Here is a 19,939-nt window from a genome sequence, read left to right as displayed (position 1 = left end):
GCTTACCTTGCCTCTGCGAAAGGACAGCGCCCACCCCTGACTCAGAGGCGTCAACCTCCACCACGAACGGCAACTCAGGGTCGGGTTGATGCAGAATGGGGGCTGTAGAGAACTTGGATTTGAGGTTCTCGAAGGCTTGTTGGGCTTCTGGGTTCCACGGGAGACGAGGGGTTTTACTCACTGTAAGTGTTGTCAAGGGTGCGACGATCGTGCTGAAGTTCCTGATGAACCGGCGGTAAAAATTGGAGAACCCCAAAAGTCGCTGGAGGGCCTTAGTGGTGGTTGGCCGAGGCCATTGCTGGATGGTCTGGACCTTACCCGGATCCATAGCAAGACCGTCTCGGGTAAGTATGAACCCCAAGAAGGAGACCTTCTGCTGGTGGAACTCACATTTCTCCAACTTCACATATAACCTGTTCTGCAACAGTCTCTGGAGCACCTGTCGGACAGTCAACACATGCTTGGACAACGTATCAGAATAAACCAGGATATCGTCAAGATAGACCAGGACGCCCTTGTGGACCAGGTCCCCGAGCACATGATTCACAAACGCCTGGAATACACTGGGTGCGTTGGCAAGACCAAAAGGCATAACCAGGTATTCGTAATGACCCAGGGTGGTACTGAAAGCAGTCTTCCATTCATCCCCCTGCCGGATACGAACTAGGTTGTACGCACTTCTCAGGTCTAGCTTTGTGAACCATCGCGCCTGCTGAATGTTCTCAAGCGCAGCCGAGATCAAGGGCAGAGGATGTGGATATTTCACACAAATATTATTCAACCCCCGATAGTCGATACATGGGCGTAACCCCCCATCCTTCTTCTCGATGAAAAAAACCCAGCAGACGCGGGGGACGTGGATGGTCGAATAATTCCTGTCTTTAAGGCTTCGGTGATATAAGTCTGGAGGGCGGATTGTTCGGGTCTAGACAACGGGTAAATGCGACTACGCGGAGGCGTGGTACCCGGCAAGAGATCAATAGCACAGTCCCATGGGCGATGCGGTGGGAGCTCGGATGCGCGTTTCTTGCTAAAAACCTCCGCAAGATCCTGATACTCGGGAGGAACTGGCACCGGCCGTGCCGATTCTGAGCTTTCTATAGACGTAGCTCGACAGGGTAGCTGTAAGCAGGTTCTCTCACATTGGGGTCCCCAAGCCACTAATTCCCCAGTACTCCACTGGAACACTGGGTCATGCTTGGAGAGCCAAGGGAACCCGAGAATCAGGGGCAACTCCGGAGACGAAATTAAATAAAAACTCAACATTTCCTGGTGACATACACCTACTCTCACAGTTACAGGGGCTGTCTGGTGGTCCACAAAACCCTTCCCGAGGGGCTGGCCATCTAGGGCGGTCACTCGAAGACGCCCCCCAATGGGTTTGGAGGGTATGCCATGAGACCGAGCAAACCCAATGTCCATGAAGCACCCGGCTGCTCCTGAATCCACCAGTGCTGGCGTCTGTACCTGTCCATCTCCCCAGGATAACATTACAGGTACCGCGAGGCGGTTACAACTGAGGGTGCCACTCACCTTGATCTCGGGGCGGACAGGGCACTGGAGACGGAAGTGACTAGGGTCACCACAGTAAAGACAGAGGCGATTTTGTAGTCTTCGCTGTCGTTCGGGAAGGGACAGGCGCCCCAGCTGCATCGGCTTTGCTTCCGAGTGTTCGGGACCGCATCTTTCTGGAGCCGGTTCTGAGGCTGGTCCCTGGGTTCTGATCTGATTGTCTAATGTTACCGCGGTTTCTATGTACCGATCAAGGGTGCCTCTTTCTCCTCGGAACACCATTTCACTCCGGATGCGTGAGTTTAGACCACGGCGAAAACTAGCCCACAAAGCTTTCTCTCCCCAATCGCTGCGTGCTGCGAGAACACGAAATTCTAGGGCGTAATCTGCCACGGGTCGGTTACCTTGCTGAAGATTCAGGAGTCTTTCACTTAGCTGTTCCTCCGGTTGAACCAGTCCGAACACGGCGAGGAACAGGCTCTTGAGCTGTGCATAAGTGTTGGGGAGGCCATTTGTCCAGACTGCTGTCGCCCATTCAAGTGCTCTGCCCGTGAGCAGAGAGAGGACGTAGGTGATCCGGCTCTGTTCTGTGCTGAAAACTAGGGGCATACTGGAAAAAACAAGCTCACATTGAAGCAGGAAGCCGTCACATTGTGCTGGGGTCCCGTCAAAGCGGGTCGGGGGAGACAAGTGAAAACCGCGTGAAGGAGAAGGAGTGGTGTTCGACGAGTCAGGCGCTGCAGGACCGGCTGCGCGTTTCTCGATGGGTTGTGTGGGCGCACGCGACGTCTTCAGCACGCTTACCACCTGGTTGTAAGAGGTGATGAGGTTGTGCAGCGTCTGTTCCATACCTGCCAAGCGCGCTTCACGCGAGTCCAACTCTGCTTGGAGATAGTTCAGCTCCGCTGGATCCGTATAGCAGGCGGAACCTTCTGTCATGGTCGCGTCAGAGGGAGGCGGCGGACCCAAGTGCAGAGCGCTGATCGTGGTGTCTTCGGGGAAATCCTAGAACGGAGGTCAGAGGACGGGCAAAAGGTCTTCGAGGTGCGAACGTCGTCACAGGGAGGATCCAAAAGGCGAGGTCAGTGTTCAGGCAAGAGGTCGATAATCCAAAGGAGGCAGTAGATTGGGGGAATGAGGTACGGGTTCGGGGAAGGCGTTCAGGAACAGGTAAAGGGCTGGAGATGGTCGCTAACTAGGAGGCAGATCAAGGTTCCGCATCAGCTGGCTGTCCGACGCAGCCTTTTATGCTGCGATCTGCGTTGAGTCACAGGTGTTCCGTGTTGGTCTGAAGGTGTGGGCGTGGCACACTGGAGTTCAAAATACTTCACATCTGTGTCTGTTTATGACAGAGACTAACTACATCTTCTAGATATGCAGTAAGAGAGGCAATGAAAACATCATAAGGAAATATATAAAATGTTCATATTAAAAGCAAAAAGTTTTATACACTTTTTAATATAACGTATATGAAAAATATGATAAAGAGTACAATTTACACGAACACACATTGACTGAAGCCGCTTGTCCTAAGTGGGGTCGTGGCAAACCTGAGCCTAGCCCGGCAACACAGGGTGCAAGGCTGGAGGGGACACCAGTCCATTGCAAGACACATCAAGCAGGGCTCGAACCCCAGACTCATCAGAGAGCAGGACCTGGCCAAACCCGCTGCGCCACCATGCCTCCATGCCACCCCCTTGGGTACACTTTAATGAAAAGTTAATATGCCTTCAATTACATTCATTAATACCTTTCAATAAGTTCTGCATGACAGCTGAAAAAGCTTAAAAGGAGATGAATTGTTGCCATCTGCTTTTCTGTAGATGTTCCCCTTGACTTCATAATGTAAAGCCAGCGTTTGGAGAAATGATCATAACACAGTGACACAGTGGAGGAGGGGGCTCCATTTTCTGGTTTGTGATATTGTATACAATGCAGTACATATTTTGTCAAGCAATTGCCAAGTGAGTACTTGGAACAAAATGTATTAGGTAGTCCGTGACTGAAAAAGACTGAAAGGGGTCATCTAAACTGACTCATCAGATTCCAGGAGCAGGATGCCTGCATGTGTAAAGTTAGCAGTCAGCTTGACTGTGCAACATATTTGAGCCATACATGACCTCATTACTTCTTTCTTGGTGTTTGAGAACAATGACCTAACAACACTGGGTGTAGCTTACGTGATGAACGACTAGAAAATAGACTAAAATATACTAAAAAATAGTGCCGCTCCGCAATATGTTAAATGTTTTAAAAAAAAACACCTTACAACCTAACTACCCATCCATTAAGAAATATATGAAACAGTGGTAGCAGCAGCAGATAAAAAAAAAAATAAAAAAGGCAATCATCAAGCTTTTTAAATTTATTGTTTACAGCTAGGAATAAGTATGTTGGACAGACTTTTTGAATTTGATACTAAACATTCGGTATGAGGTTCCTGGAGAGGAAGATGAAACCTCATGTATTGTTTGGCCCTTGAGCACATTATCATATGTCATTGCCCGGTTAAATGATTTCTGTCCATGGAGATTCATACTGAATGACGTAAACCAAATCAAAGGTGTTCAATATAAATGAGCAGCAATACAACGTTTCATTGTACATGACCCTCACTCCACCATGACAAACCTGCTGTAAGAACTTTGGATCCTTTAAGGTGCTCTGCGAAAAGGTACCACTGCATCTGTACTATTTTAAGTAAAAATGTCAGACTAGGTTTCCAAGTGGAGTAGATTGGGATACATAAACATGATGTTTGTTATTGTTTTACAGGGTCACCCAGGCATTTTAATGGAGAATATCAGCTTCAGTGATAGTTTTGAGCTTAATCTTGACCCATTTCTGATCCCAGTGAAAGGAAAGTATCCTGTTTTCCTAATGGGTACCTTAGTCTATTTGTTCAGTGTTTCCTGCAACCTGACTCTGATGCTTCTCATTGTTGCACAGCAGAACCTCCACAAACCCATGTACTTCATCCTTTTCAGCCTCCCGTTCAACGATTTGATTGGAATTACCACAATGCTTCCTAAGGTGCTGTCAGATATTGTCACAGAAACCAGCAAAGTGCACTATCATTTATGTGTTCTCCAGGGCTTTTTGCTGCACATGTATGGAGGAGGCATCCTGTTTGTGCTGGCAGCAATGGCTTTTGACCGTTATGTGGCCATCTGCCAGCCCTTGAGATACAATGCCATCATGACCCCTGCAACAGTGGCATTAATCATATTACTGATCTGGGGTCTTGATTTTATTCTGATCCTGTCATTGTTTTCTATGCAGGTCCGGCTACCTAGGTGTAGGTCCACTATAATGAATGTATTCTGTGATAATCCCTCCCTGCTTAAACTCACATGTGTGAACACTACTGCCAATAATGTTTTAGGTTTGTTCAACACAGCTATCATTCAGGTTATCAGTGTGTCTATTCAGATTTTTTCTTATGTCAAGATCCTCATTGCCTGCACGGTTACCAGGAAATCTGGGGCAAAGAGCAAAGCTATCAACACCTGCAGTGCACAGCTGTTAATCTTCATCATATTCGAAGTTGTGGCCACCTTTACTATTCTTTCACATAGGTTTAAGGATATTTCAACTTACCTGCAAAAAATTATGGGCATGCTGATATTTCTGGTTCCTCCGCTATTAAATCCCATTGTGTATGGCTTGAACACCAAAGAAATACGAAATTCACTCATCAGAGTTTTCAGGACTAAGGTTTATAATAAATAATTCAAGGCCATCATCGTTGTTCTGTGCGAGAAACCTACATAAAGAAAATCATATGAAAACATTCACAGTCCTCGCCACAGTAGTGTGTCAGAGGAAAATTCTGCACACTTCATTTTGTTCAGTTTTAAATGGATGTGCACTGCTGTAAAGTGTGGATGAAAGGGAGGAGGACTGTTTTAAAATCTTCCTAGATTTTAAACATAGTAAAAAGAATCAAAATGGCTTTTTCAATTTCCATCTTTGTCTAATTAGAAGTGAGAGGTGGAGGCAGCATATTGCTCAGTCATCACCTTAATGATGTGAGAGTTCGTCTTTTGATTTCTTACTCAAATCCTGTTCCTGCTGTTGTATCCTTGATCATGGCATTTAACCCTGAACTATTTTAGTGAATAATACCCTGTATAAACAATTTCAAGTCCCCGAGTGTACAATACCTTGTAAATTGCCTTAGACAAAGGTATCAGTGAAATAAAGAATAACATTAAAATAATCGCCGTATCGGTGAAAGAAAGAAAAAGAATAAAATAAACACCTATAAGTTAAATTACAGACTTCATGTATTATTGAATAATTATTAATTCATTTAGCTTACACTTTTCTTTTGGAAACAATTTACCATATTATACTACTTTCAATGATTTACCCATTTATAAATTTTGGCAAATTTTACTGCAGCAGTTAAGGGTAAGTACCTTACTCAATGGTATTATAGGAGGAGTTGGGGTTTGAATCCAATGTTTCGAATGCAAGAAAATATCTCTAACCACAATGCTGTCTCCTGTTTTCCATTTTAAGATATAGACTAAATCTGTAAGACTTTTTTTTTTCTGAATAAAAAACTGGGCAAATATTTCTTATCACTGACAATAAAGTGTCCAGACTACAAATTCTTTACTCCTCCAAATACCCCAACTCAATGGAAATATGATTTCTAGACTACTCAACTAGCACACTCACTGGTGTACATGAAACAGCAGTTTGCTGTAATCTCAGGATTACCCCTTTTTTGATTTAGTGTAGCTCATAGATTGAAAGAAACTGCATAAATATGGATTTTATCATACAACTGACAAAAAAATGTTCTGTAAACTCTTCTGATTAATAGTTTGATTAAATGCACCTAATATTCTGTTTTTCATTCCTCTCTGGACACATGAAGCTGATGAAGCGTTTCCATCCAGCTAAGTGATTTACCTGATTCCAAAGCAGCACTTCGGCTTTAATCCTTTCCACTCTTGTTCTGTGTAATGTTTCCAAGCATTAAAATAGTTTCAGATGTCACAGGTTTTTTTTTTTTTTTTTTGAATTATGTGACGTGATGTCGTGAAGTGTTTTAAATAACTTATATTTTGGAACTGAGTTGTGTAAAGTTCTGCAGTGCCTCATTTTCATTTAGCTGACACTTTTCTCCAAGTGACTTACAATGTTTAGGTACTTACAATAACTTATCCATTTATACAGCCGGGTAATTTTTACTGGAGCAGTTTTGAGTAAGTACCTTGATGAATGGTACTACAGTTGGAGGCAGGAATTAAACCTGCAACCTTTGGGCCCAAAGGCAGTAGCTCAAACCACTTCGTTACCAGTTGTCCCTGGTAGCATAGTGATTAGAAATAAAACACAAAATAAAATACATTTTATAACAATTTAATTGTTTTTCCAAAGATTGTCATCATTACTATTTCTCCAGTCATGTTGATGAATATTTGAGCAAAGCTATGATATATTTTAGATGTACTGTACAATTCTGAGGTGTCATCCTCTTGGACTTTTGCAAAAAAATGAAAGTTTGAGAGTAAACCCCAGCCCACGCCTACCTGTCAGTCTTGTACAAAGCATGGAAATTCCCATTAAGTTCTGTGCCCTGCACATGCTGTTTTCCATAAACTCGCCACCTCCCTGCGTCACCTCTGTTTGTGCAATGGGTCCCAAAAGAGGGCTCAACAACATCATTTGACAGCAGGTGTGAACAGCCCAGCAGACCCTACACCTAGAGTACACCAAGCATCTGCTCAAATGCATAATGAGTTCAATACTTCCATATTCTCAGTGAACATGTAAAACTGTCAGATAACTTATCTTTCCTCATTTCCTCATAAACGGCAAAAGACAGGGAACAGCAAAGGGCTGTGCTGTGTCCAGACCCTTATACCTTTTACAGGGAAAAATCAGACATCCTATACTTCAGCAGTGCCATTTTTCTAAACTGCTTCCACATGCATTTCATAAGTGTTTATGAACTGAGCAATAGGACCTCATATGCATTATTTTATTTCCATTAAAACCAGTTGAGTTTACTTTCAAACCTTTCCTTTCAATTGTTTTTTTATTATCTTTAAGTGTTCTAGAACGCTTGAAATTATTAAAACAAACAGCACACCATTTATCATTACTTGTGTTTATCAGATGAAATCTAGTTATAGTAGATAGGTATAGTTGGTGGTGCTGGTGTCTTAACAGCTCTTGTATTGTGGGTTCACCTCTGACCTTGGAATTATCTGTGCAAAGTTTGGATGTTCTTCCTATTTTGCTGCGATTTCCAGTCCAAAAATATGAAATATATAGCAGAAACTTTGCCTCATCAAAGACAGATCAACTGTTTCATCAACCATCCCTTATCCCTGAAGGAAACGGTCAGTGTGAGAGATTTCATCATACCTTACGTGACCATCTGTGCACCTTCCCACCAGAAAAGAAGGAACAGTGGTCACACCATTTGGCTCAGTTGACATGCCTACAACACTACCTTTCATGTTCTTCCTATTCTGTGAAGACTTCCTGTCCAAAATGTGAGAAAAAAACTGCAGAAAATTCAGACTCATCAAAGCCAAATCAGTCGTTTCATTAATCTGTCAAGTAGTGCATAGATATTGTAAACAACAATAAAACAAAACAATTTAAATTAATTAATTACTGTAAATTACAGTTTTTTTACTGCACACACATACAACAACAGCAACATAATATTATCCTAACTATAAACAGTTGTACATCACAGCTAATCTCTCTCTCAAATCCACATGGGAAGGACTTGTGGCTGATTGATTGTCTTTTTTTTTTCTTAGTGTTCATACAAAGGTAGGCTGGTAAAGTTCTGATTGGGGTTGTACTTAAACTTATGAGCTTTAAAAGAGCTTAACAGAATGATTTTATCATAAGAGCCCTTTCTTGCATCAGTCACAACTGTCGCTAAACCTAACGAAGGAAGTGGACCAAATAAGAGTGAGTACTTCAGCATTGTGAAGAAATCTTTGCTTTCATTTTATATCACTAAATGAAAGCTTCAGTGCCTTTATTTAGTGAAGTTAAAAAATATTAATTCAGTTTTAATATTTCACCAGTTTGCTCAAAATAAAAGCTCAAGAAGATAATTCTGTTTACTAAAAAGTAAAGACATTGGTTAAATAATTTAAATCTTAATGATTTTTTTTTGTTTTTTTTTATAAATTTTTATTATGCATTTAATGAACTGGTTGTATATTTAAATATTTAAAGAAATCAAATGATTTGAACAAATCGGGTTTTCATTTTTTTTTCTTTTACAGGATGATATATTGATCAAAACTATACCTGGGACAACAAACACTAAACACTTCATTATGTCTTCTAATATAACAGCTGTAACGTCGATTTTGACTTTGCAACCTCTTCAAATTCCTCCTTCAGGTTTATATCCCTCCTTCATTTTTAGCATACTGACATACTGTATTATAGTGTTTTTTAACTTGACACTCCTCATCACCATCGCGTTGAACAGGGACCTTCACAAGCCTATGCATCTGCTCCTCATCAATCTGCCCATCAATGACATGATAGGTGCTACTGCCTTTTTCCCGCAGCTCATCAGCAGCATCTTGTCTCAAGACAGGATCATCTCCTACCCAGCCTGTTTCCTCCAGGCATTGCTCGCGCACCTGTATGGAACTGGGTCTTTGCTAATCTTGACAGCCATGGCATTTGATCGGTACATTGCCATCTGCTGCCCACTGAGGTACAACTCTATAATGTCCAACAGCAACGTGACAAAGATCATCATCTGCTTGTGGCTGGCTGACTACGTTATGATAGCAGTGCTGTTCTTACTCCTCATCCGCTTCAACATCTGCAGGACTGTGATAGTGGACATGTACTGCAACAACCCTTCGCTGATGAAGCTCATCTGTGAGGACACAAGAATAAACAACTACTACGGGTTGTTTTTAACCATCTTCCTTCAGTGCGGGTCCTTAAGTGCTGTAATATTTACATACTGTCAAATTCTGTTGACCTGCTTGATGAATAGGCAGTCGGACACAAAAAGCAAGGCCATTCAGACTTGTGCTTCACATTTAGTGGTGTTCATCTTCTTGGAGTTTAATGCCATGTTCACCCTAATTTCCCATAGGTTTGAGCAGACATCTCCTTTTCTGAGGCGGGCTTTTGGAGTATCTGTGATGATTTTTCCTCCTTTCCTAAATCCAGTTGTATATGGACTCAAAACAAAAGAAATTAGAGAAAAGATATTTAATCTTATCTTCCCTAAAAAAGTGGTTCCATGTCTTGTCATTTCAAAGATGATGTAGTTCATTTTTTATTTTCTGGAATTGTAAATGTAGTAATAATACAGTATAATATAGTAAGCAAGTAAAATGGTTGCACAAGTTATTATAAACAATAATATATTTTAAAATATACGGTGTTAATATAAAAGTATGGGTAATGTATATGCTTATAGGTCAGGAATATTTTTTTTTTCACCTCATCTTAAATACATAATTTGAAAATAACTTTAATGCAACTTATAAATAATTAATCCAACTGTTTATAGAGTTCTAATGTTAGTTTATGAAATCTTGTTCATCCTCTTAGCTTCTCCTTCTTTTCTCTTGTCTTTTTTTCTGCACTGTAAAAAAGCCAACTTACGAAAAGTTCTCCAAATAAACACAGAAAAGTAAATTGAATTAAGATATTTTGATTGGAAGTGTTCATGCGTCATACTTTCAACAAATTCGTTCCTTAAATGTTACAGACGTGCAATGTTTTGTTGACCTTATTAAATTATTTTAGTTTTGCCTTGAACCTTCACGTTTCACACGGTTTGAATCTCGAGCGCATGCGCAGTATGAGATTTTAACCCTTTGGAATCCGTTTCCAAGAATTGATGTTGACGTGAAAGAGCGGTTTCTGCAGAATAACAGGTATGTATCACTATATGTTATTTGTTATATAATGTATGTTGTGCTCTTCCCAGGCTGATTGTCTAATCTAATTTAGTGTTACTGATTTCGCGCACTGCTTAAATAAATAACGTGCGCAACCGCAAGTAAAAATCTCATATCATACAGGAGTTTAATTTAAAAAACAATGAATGGCTGTAACTACAGGGCCAGGGCCAGATATATAGTATTGGCCGTTTTCTAGATGCATATGATGAGCAAATCAAATGTCTCATTGAATACTTATTAAATACATGATGATTCACGCAATTTTGCCATTTATCATCATCAAGCGCGATTAAAATAAAGTATTTTTTTTTCCCCGTGTTCGAGCCTCTCTCTCAGACTTACTAGTTACAAAGCAACAACAAGCAAGCTTGTCTGCGGGACAAACGGGGAAAAAGGCTTTAATTTCAATCATTTGAATAATGGATAAATCGCGCTGAATAATGTAATGAGTAATACATGTGACCATTTGCTCATATCATATGTCTTGAAGAACGGCCAATAATTTTTGATTCTAATTATCCCAGGACTATATCTTTGTTCATTGGATGCAGGTTACCTAAGGCTAAGTACCTGCGATCAATATAAATGCATATTGACTCGTTTAAAAGACAAATTACTAACACATTACTCTGGTCTTTCTTTTTTGTTGAGCATTGTTGTCTCACTACATAAGACTTGAGGAGGCTGGCCGGTGGTGACAGGCAGATCCTATGCTGACTGAAGATGAAAACCAACTGCCATGATGGACGATGTACAATCAATGGCTGATCTGGGGATTCAAGCTACCATACAGCAACAATATCATTATTACAACATGGCATGCTGCCCTTGGGCCTGTAGTTTTAATCGAACCCTTTTCCAGCGCCATTCTCAGCTAGAGCGTGCGAATCCACCTTCTTTCTTTTAACTATGAAAATAAATTGAATTGAATTGAACTTTCTTACTTTTAGTTTTGTTTGCACACAATTTTAATGTAAATAACTAAGTCAGCACACAGCTACCAGCAGTCGAGGACACCTACACCACACGCTGCCTCAGAAAGACGATGCACATCATGAGAGATCATAGTCACCCTGCACGGGCACTTGTCTCTTCCCTGCCATCTGCAAAACGGCTTAGGTCTATTCGAATCCACACAGCTAGGTGCAGGACCAGCTTTTACCCCACTGCTGCAAGAGTATTACAACACTAACCAATGTGCCACCTTTAGCAGCTAGAGTTGGACTGCTTCTACAAGTGGGACTGCTCCTCCCAAGCACATTGGTAAATTACACTGCTACTTTAAGTCAAGTCAAGTCAAGCTTTATTGTCATTCCACTACATGTGTGGACATACAGTGGGACGAAATGTCGTGTCTCGCAGGACCACGGTGCTGTGTAAAATAAGCATAAATATAAACATACAACACTAGACCTAAGGACAGCTTTTAGACCTACATAACTAATTTACTAAGTCGATAATCTGAAATTAGTGCAAATATACTATAAACAGTTAACTATACAATACAAGTACTTACATAATAACTGTGCAGTAGAGGTATTTAAGAAGGAATAGTGCAATATGATTTGTAGTGCATTCACAAGTACATGATATTTGTGCAACAGAGGTATTTAAGAAGGAGCATTCTCATTCTCTCATTCTGAGTTCTCTGACTGTCAGCTGGCATTATTGTTACTACTGTTACCATTATTTATTGTTATTGCTGTCATTGCTGCTATTGTTATTTACTGTCATTGGCAGTGTTTTGTTTGTGCAGTATTTCTGTTGTCCTTGCCCATAGTCTGTGGAAAAGCATTCAGAAAGATCTTCATGATACATGTACATGGTACTTGTATCTATGACAATAAACTTGAAACTTGAACTTGAAGTCCATCTGACTCACATGCAGTCAGTTACCTCAACTGGTTCTATACCTGGTTCTATACTGGAGTCACACACGGTAAACTGGTTCTGTACTGGACCCCCAGAGGTTTCTTTTTTCTCCCTCGATTTTCAGTTTTTGATCCTTTCCTTTGTGGCCAGTAGGTATACTTATAGCTCTATAAAAGTTCTATATTATGATAGTAGTCAACTGTCTTCTTTGTTTCTTATCTGATGCATTTGTTTTTGTTGTCTTATGCCTGTGTTAAAGTGCTCTGTGTCACTGCGTGAGAAGAGCGCTCTATAAAAATAAATTGAATTGAACTGAATATACTGCATTCTGGCCCTGGCCATCCAGACGGTCTTACTGCCATTTCTTTAAAACTAAATGAGCTAGCATAAATATCTGTATAAAAATGGGGGAACATGATGAAAAGAGGATGTTTTTATAAAGAAGCAGTGCACTGAAGAAGGAAAAATATTGAACAAGAGGAAATGCAATGCAAATATTGCAAATTTTCTAATTCTGACCCAGAGGTCCACAAGACAGCTAATGTCACATATGGTGTTGTTACTTTATATAATTAACACTTTTTCTGGAGTTGTTTAACGTGCATGGGTAACATGCATTGGGTTCAGTGTAACATGCAAATTAAGTCAGTTAAAATGCAAGACTTGGAACCAGTAAGGTCATTGTTGTGACATTGGACACAAACCGTTTAAATAAAAGAAATTTGACCAGTGTTATACTTTGTCTTTTATTTAGACTATTTAAATAATAATTAATGAATCCATCTGGCCTATTTATGGTCAGCCAACAAAAATTTTTTTTTTCTGTGATTCAATAGGTAAATGTCACTATCTGTGTTCTGAGAACTTATGATTTTAACATAATCTTTTCAGCTGGGTGGACTTCAGTCCCAGTTTGTTGAGATAACTCAAAAAAAGTGCTCGTAATAGGTTGCCTTATTATTATAAGTTGCCTCAACTTTTTTTTTTACAGTGTGACCTTTCAACGGTATAATTTGTGACATCACCAGTCTCACAAATTTTGACATAAACAGTTGTAAATGTATGATCTGAAAAATACAAATATAAATTAGTTGTAACTCTGTCAGCTGTCTCTAAAAGACGAGAGGCGTGATAAACGATGAACCCAAGTGCAGAGCTCTGTTAGGTGAAAGTGCTAGAGGTAGAGTGGTGCAGGTATTGACATGGGCTTGGACAAGGAATTCTGACAAGTACTTGGACTATGTATAAATTGATTCCAGTCATGCAGGACCAATGTACAACAGTGGGTCCTCTGATGTGCTGGGTTTTCCTCTGTTAACTGTGACCCAGTTATTCCAACCCTGTCAGACTTGCAGCAGATAACATGAGCATGAATGAGACCACAAGCAACCCTCCACAGTGTCCAAGAAATATTTTAAAGGAAAGAGTTTACAAGTTGGTCTCAACTTCTGCAGCTTGCAAAAAATTAATAATTAAAATATTATATAATGCTTAATGATGACACTAAGAAGGATACATTATGATGGTCTTGTAAGGACACATTTATGAGAGCAAATCTTTTTTTTTAAATCATTATTATTATTTAAATTGTTTAAATTTTAATCTTCTAGAGGCATCATCCTGACAATAAATAACAGTGTTCATGTCTTATTGCAGCAAGGCATAAGAGTGACAAAATTTCTATTATAAAGGTTTTGGAGATTTAATACAGAAAGGTTTAAAGTGGTATCCAAGGGAAAGCAGGTAGTGTGTCAGTTGTTTACAGCACATGAACGCTTAACCTGAAAGTTCCAGGCCCAGCTCCCCATTACTGCTGCAGTAAGCCTCACCAATGAACTTATACTGAATTGTGTCACTCAAACTACCCTGCTATACAAATAGCTCAGATTATGTCATTCATAATAGCTAATGTTTGGTTTTACTACGCAACTTTACTGTGTGAGTCCTAAGTAGTTGAAAGCATGTAAATGTATGAAATACTTATCCATGTATGCACAATTATTTATGTCATGTTTATCTTACATGTAATTTTATCATGAGCAATTACCTATCATTTTCTATTTGTGTAGTGGTAACAAATGAACTTTACAGTGTGCAGAAATTTTTCTTCTTCTTATGTATTGAGTTTTGCCCAGTTTAATCAAAGAATTAAATAAATTCAAATATTGTAGAACAGATGTTAAAATTCACTATCAGTCAATTGCATTATGTTGTAAACTGAAATATAAAACGGCTGACAAAGCAAAACTGAGAGCAGTAGATATAGTCATGGTTAATAGTGTTACCTTGTAATCTGAAGGTCCCTGCATCAAATATTGTCATGTTGTAGTACCCCTGCACTTACACTGAATTTATATAGTAAGAAAACCATTGCATAAATAGAAAAAAGTAAATCATTGTAAAGTTGGTAGGGGGGTGCAGTGGCGCAGTGGGTTGGACCACAGTCCTGCTCTCTGGTGGGTCTGGGGTTCAATTCCCACTTAGGGTGCCTTGCAATGGACTGGCGTCCCGTCCTGGGTGTGTCCCCTCCCCCTCCGGCCTTATGCCCTGTGTTACCGGGTAGGCTCCGGTTCCCTGCGACCTCGTATGGGACAAGCGGTTCTGAAAATGTGTGTGTGTGTGTGTGTGTAAAGTTGATTTTCCAAAACTGTAAATCAGCAAAAAGTTTAATAGAAAATCTACTAATTCTTTTTATGCTCTACTATTAGTACTATATAAAGTACTATTCACTTTTATTAGACGTTTTTGTTGTCAATGTCTCTGTTCATAGCTGTGAAATTTGTGATTCATGTAAAAAAAATATGCAAGCTGACATTTTAATTGGTTTGCTGTTATGGTTACAATGGTTACACAGACACATAGTTTTGGCTCACTAATTCATATGTGCTAAGACATCAACATCACATCCATTTGTAGGTTTTCTGCAGTAACCACATCTCTAATCTATCCTTGTATAAGTTCTGCTCATGTTTAAAAACAGAACAAATACATTTGTTTGAAAGCACAACACATTTCATCATACTGTTGCTCATCTCTCTTTGGTGGTAAGGAATTCCGAGGACCTCTCCTTCCACATATGAGAGGCTATATGGGTCTTCACCAATAACTTCATGTTGTAATCCTGTACTCTGTTGTTTATTGTTTAAAAAAGGATTAAAGAAAACAGCCGATCCATTAAAATATAACAGGACTTCTTGAATAGTTCCCTCTTATATTATATAAGAGGCATGATCTAGGCTTTTTTATACATTCATGGCATTATGGTGTGACTTTATCTCCATAGGAAACTGAAATATTCTTATTTGTTATAACATGACCCAAGATAAATGATATGTATTGTGAGACAAACTGAAATATATTATATTCTGAATCGGTATTTTGCGGCGGGTTCAGCCGGTGCTGCTGTGTGGCGGGTCTGGGGTTTGAGCCCTCCTTGGAGTGCCTTGCGACGAACCGGCATCCCGTCCTGGGTGTTTCCCCTCCCCCTTTGGCCTTGTGTTGCTGGGTAAAGTTCCGGCTCACCGCTAACCCACTTGGAACAAGTGGTTGTTGACAATGGATGGATGAATGAGGACTTTTCTGAACATATTATTACTCTTCACTGTATATATTTTTGCGGTCTATTTTAAATATTTCTGCCCTTGACTGTTGGTGGCATTGAGAAGCATGGGGTAAAACTGCTGTCTCACACAAAAGCACTCAATATGTTAAATAAATAAAATAAACCGTCACTACAGTCAAAAGCAATTCTCTGATAATCATATGGAAAAAGGAAAGAACAAATACTCAGCCTTCCATTCTGGAGAAGCGACAGTGCTAGATGGCAAATTGTGTTACAGGTATACCTGGACTTATGACAAATGGACATGAGACAACTGACATACGGACATGAGAAGAATGTGTGTCCCCATGAGTTTATTACATGCATAACTGCAGAGTTCTCTCAGCACTTCAGAGATTCTCCTGCTCACAGTCTCTTGTGCACCAGTGGCTATGACCTCCTTGTCTCCCAGTGACAAAAGCATCAGCTGACTGAATTAATGGAAATCAAAAAATTCTCCTAAATTTATATACTTTCCTAGCACACAGTTATAGTGGCTCTGAATGGAGCTGACACACATAAAATCCATTTCACACTGTTACAGTTGTACTTCTCCTGCACTGTATTTTAATCATCATAAGTAATGCACAGTGGTGAAAGCCAGCACGCTTTGGGTGACTTTTCTTTATATCATTTGTACTTTCAATCAAATTGCAAAAGCTTTTTTTTTTATTAGGGAATCCTTTTTTTTAATTTTTGCATTATTTATGTATTTAGTACATGTGTAACTGTATGTACGGGACAGAGGCTATACCATTTTGAGGGCAACAGCAATACGCATATTCAGGGCGATTTGTAAATCTGAAAGTAGCTGATTCAGATCCCTGCTCCTACCCTTGAGCATTGTGTTTAACCTGAATTAATACAGCAAAAATTCACTGCTGTTTAAATAGGTAGATCAGTGTGAAGTTGCTTGTCTAAAACTGTAAATTGCCTTGGACAAAGTGATTAGCAAAATTAAGGTCAGTAGTCTGCATTATTTTATATATTTTTTTATTTGTTGAGCTAGACACAAAACAGTAATGACAATTCTATTTTATAGCAATATGTATAATGACATGTTAACTGATGAGACTGGAAATTTCTAGAAAAAAGAGTAAATCAATGAAAAACTGGCAGTTTGGTGCCATTTGCTCTTTGTTTTCACAGGGAAAGAAAATCAAGGCAAGGTCCCATGTGCTCAGTATTCTCCTTTTATTGTTTGATTTTATGCAGTACTGAATATTCTCACAATCTGGGACATGAATTGGTCAGTTTGATTGTTTTCGGTGCCAGCCTCTATTAAACATCTTACTGTATTTTGTAATATAGACCATCGAGATCTGTTGTTCTGTGCCCCACAGCTGAGAAAAGGGCTTTGTAAAAAATAAAAGACACTGAATGAATAATCATAAAAATCATGTGTAATTAGTTATATTACAGTCTTCTTCCAACAGAATGGTTGTGTAATTTTAATGGATCAAAATGAAACTAACATCACTTTTGTTCTTTAATAGATTTTGGTGAATTTTACAGAGATTCTGTATGACAGTTGAAAAAGAAAAGCGCTGTTAAAAACATTTTTGTTGTAGTAGTTCAGCATTATTTTTGTTTTCTGCATTTTTAAAAGTGATTAGGAAATTATTTCAACCTTTCAAATGCTTGTGTATCAAGCTATAGACTTGACTGTTTTTGACCAGGAAATCGTTGCCATGTGGTTGGTGAAAATCCTGTTGGCAAACATCTGCTTTAATTTACTTTGAATAGCTTTGGTTTTTATACCATATATCACTGGGTTTAGACTTGGAGGAAAAATCAGAAAAGATATTGACATAAACTTTTGCAGCAAAGGAGGAAAATATGGAAGTCGGTAAACAAGGACGATGATGATACCAGAGAACTCGTAGATCAGGAAGACCAGCAAGTGTGTAGCACAGGTGTGCACTGCCTTGCCTTTTGACTCAGTATCTTTGTTTCTTAAACATGTGACCAGAATCCAGGTGTAGGAGAACACAACTGAAAAAATGCCCAGGCCATGCAGGAGGCCTGTGATAAACAGACCGTAGATGTTGTTAACTGTGGTGTCTGTTGCACAGGTCAAACGGAGGAGGGAGACATTGTCGCAGTAAAAGTTGGTGAGCGCAGTCTTGCAGAACGGGAAGCGCAACGTGAGCACAAACAGAGTGCAGATCAGCAGAAAATCTGAGAGCCAGGCTGACACAATCAGTTTTATCACACAGGATCGTGTCATGATATTGTGGTACCTTAACGGGTAGCAGATGGCAATATATCGGTCAAATGCCATGATGGACATAATCAGAAGTGTGGCGCCACCATACATGTGGAGGCAGACAGCTTGGATCAGGCATTCTGGAAATGTGATTGACCTGTCTTCTGACACCATATCCCACATGGTCCTGGGAAAAAAGGCACTGATTCCTATTAGGTCATTAATAGACAAGTTGCACAAGAATGCATACATTGGCTCATGTAGGCTTTTGTTCATGGCTATGAGGAGAAGGAGAATCAAGTTACAGGCCACCGTGAAGCAATAAATGACAATGCCAAAGGAGATGGTTACATAAGCACCTTTCTCGGACAGACCAAAGCTGCCCATGATAAACAAGGCATCCACAACATCGATAGTTCTGTTTCCCATTATCGTCCTAGTGAAAGAAAAGAAAAAAAGATTACTCTGAGCTCAAAAGTGCAAGAATGAAATGAATATCTTCAACAATTCACAGATTAATATAGAAATGAATGAGATGTATTAAAACTCCAATTTACCAAGAATATTTTCATGCAATAATAAAGTAAGACCTTTCTTAAGCTACAAATTTATTTCCGTAGCAAACATTACCCCTCCACACAGAACTTTCCAGGGGGAGGAGAACATGTATCACAATGAGTAGCAAGAAATGCATGTAAATCATTCATAACCGTGAAACAACAGATAAACCTTCATGCAGCTACTCCAGAAATGTAATGTAAATTTTTTTTTTAAAATTTATTAGGAATCGTTGATACTCGTTGACAAAGTTTTATGCAGCTACTCATTTGATGTACATTGGTTCATATGGTGAAAAGAAACTAACTGCATCTATGTCTCTCTTTCTGCTAATGTAATGCACGTGTTATATTTTCTATGAGATGTACGTCGCTTTGGAGAAAAGCATATTCTAAATGAATAAACGTAAATGTAAATCAGATTTCCGCAATATAAAAACCACCTGTCTGACTGTGTTGCCAAATGTCTAAGGGGCTTGAACCCCTTTTCAAACACAGTAATGGTTTTCAAATCTTGGAGCACAGTCTCAGAACATCTCTACTGGTTCAGGTCTTTATTCTTTCAATAAAAGATACTGAATGCCTCTGTTGCATAAATTCTCCCAAAAATAACACAGAGATTTACTTGGTATATGAATTCAGACTAGTGAGCCTTACCTTGCACAGGCAGGGTTGACTGATTAAGAACATGTCAAAAAACTAGCTTTCAGCTGCAGTTTCATCTATATAAGTAGATATAATTTAAAAAAAAGAGTGATCACATTAGTGACGCTTCTGTCTGCAGTTGGATGTTGCTTAGATGTTTGACTCCCATCTGGGCTTAGAGTGTAAACTGAAAATCTGCTGAAAGCTATTTGACAGTACCTCAGCACTATTCTATGCAAGGGATATTCTTAACTTGTACCAAATTTATTACAGATTTTTTTTATTAGCATATTCAAGATTCAAGATTCAAGAGTGTATTGTCATACATACAGTAAACAGTTTGTTACACCATACAATGAAATTCTTACTCTCTGAATCCTCTCAGCAGCCTATGACATAAATTATAAGGACATAATGAAAGAAAACACAAGGCATAAATGACAAATTTACAAAATCACTATCAGTGCAAAATGCAAGAAACAAAGTTATGTGCACATATAAAGTGTACAGTGCACAATGCGCAATGTAAACATGGAAGACATACATGTGCAAAGTCCTGTAGAGGTAGATTGGGTCCATTCGCATTTGAAAAGGTGTGTGTTTGTAT

The 19,939-nt window shown here is 39.5% G+C and overlaps 3 protein-coding genes across 3 annotated transcripts; 2 read left to right on the top strand and 1 right to left on the bottom strand.

Annotated features, from left to right (window-relative positions):
- Positions 1-4,305: 4,305 nt before the first annotated feature.
- LOC108938278 (olfactory receptor 52B2-like) lies at positions 4,306-5,244 on the top strand. The gene has a single exon (XM_018758747.1). The coding sequence runs from the start codon at positions 4,306-4,308 to the stop codon at positions 5,242-5,244; it is 939 nt and encodes a 312-aa protein (XP_018614263.1).
- A 3,773-nt stretch (positions 5,245-9,017) lies between these two features.
- Positions 9,018-9,806, top strand: LOC108938277 (olfactory receptor 52K2-like). Its single transcript, XM_029255541.1, has one exon. It carries the CDS (start codon positions 9,018-9,020, stop codon positions 9,804-9,806), a length of 789 nt encoding a protein of 262 aa, XP_029111374.1.
- A 7,763-nt stretch (positions 9,807-17,569) lies between these two features.
- LOC108938276 (olfactory receptor 4D1-like) lies at positions 17,570-18,559 on the bottom strand. Its single transcript, XM_029255540.1, has one exon. It carries the CDS (start codon positions 18,557-18,559, stop codon positions 17,570-17,572), a length of 990 nt encoding a protein of 329 aa, XP_029111373.1.
- Between the last annotated feature and the right edge of the window lie 1,380 nt (positions 18,560-19,939).

The sequence above is a fragment of the Scleropages formosus genome, chromosome 10 (assembly GCF_900964775.1).
Source record: "Scleropages formosus chromosome 10, fSclFor1.1, whole genome shotgun sequence".
Taxonomy (NCBI): domain Eukaryota; kingdom Metazoa; phylum Chordata; class Actinopteri; order Osteoglossiformes; family Osteoglossidae; genus Scleropages; species Scleropages formosus.
The sequence above is the reverse complement of the archived record's forward strand: the minus strand, read 5'-3'. Positions and strand labels throughout refer to the sequence as shown.

What these genes read in the sequence shown, in the direction of transcription:
- LOC108938278 (XM_018758747.1), top strand. Translation starts at nt 4,306, where the DNA reads ATGGAGAATATCAGCTTCAGTGATAGTTTTGAGCTTAATCTTGACCCA.
- LOC108938277 (XM_029255541.1), top strand. Translation starts at nt 9,018, where the DNA reads ATGCATCTGCTCCTCATCAATCTGCCCATCAATGACATGATAGGTGCT.
- LOC108938276 (XM_029255540.1), bottom strand. Translation starts at nt 18,559, where the DNA reads ATGGGAAACAGAACTATCGATGTTGTGGATGCCTTGTTTATCATGGGC.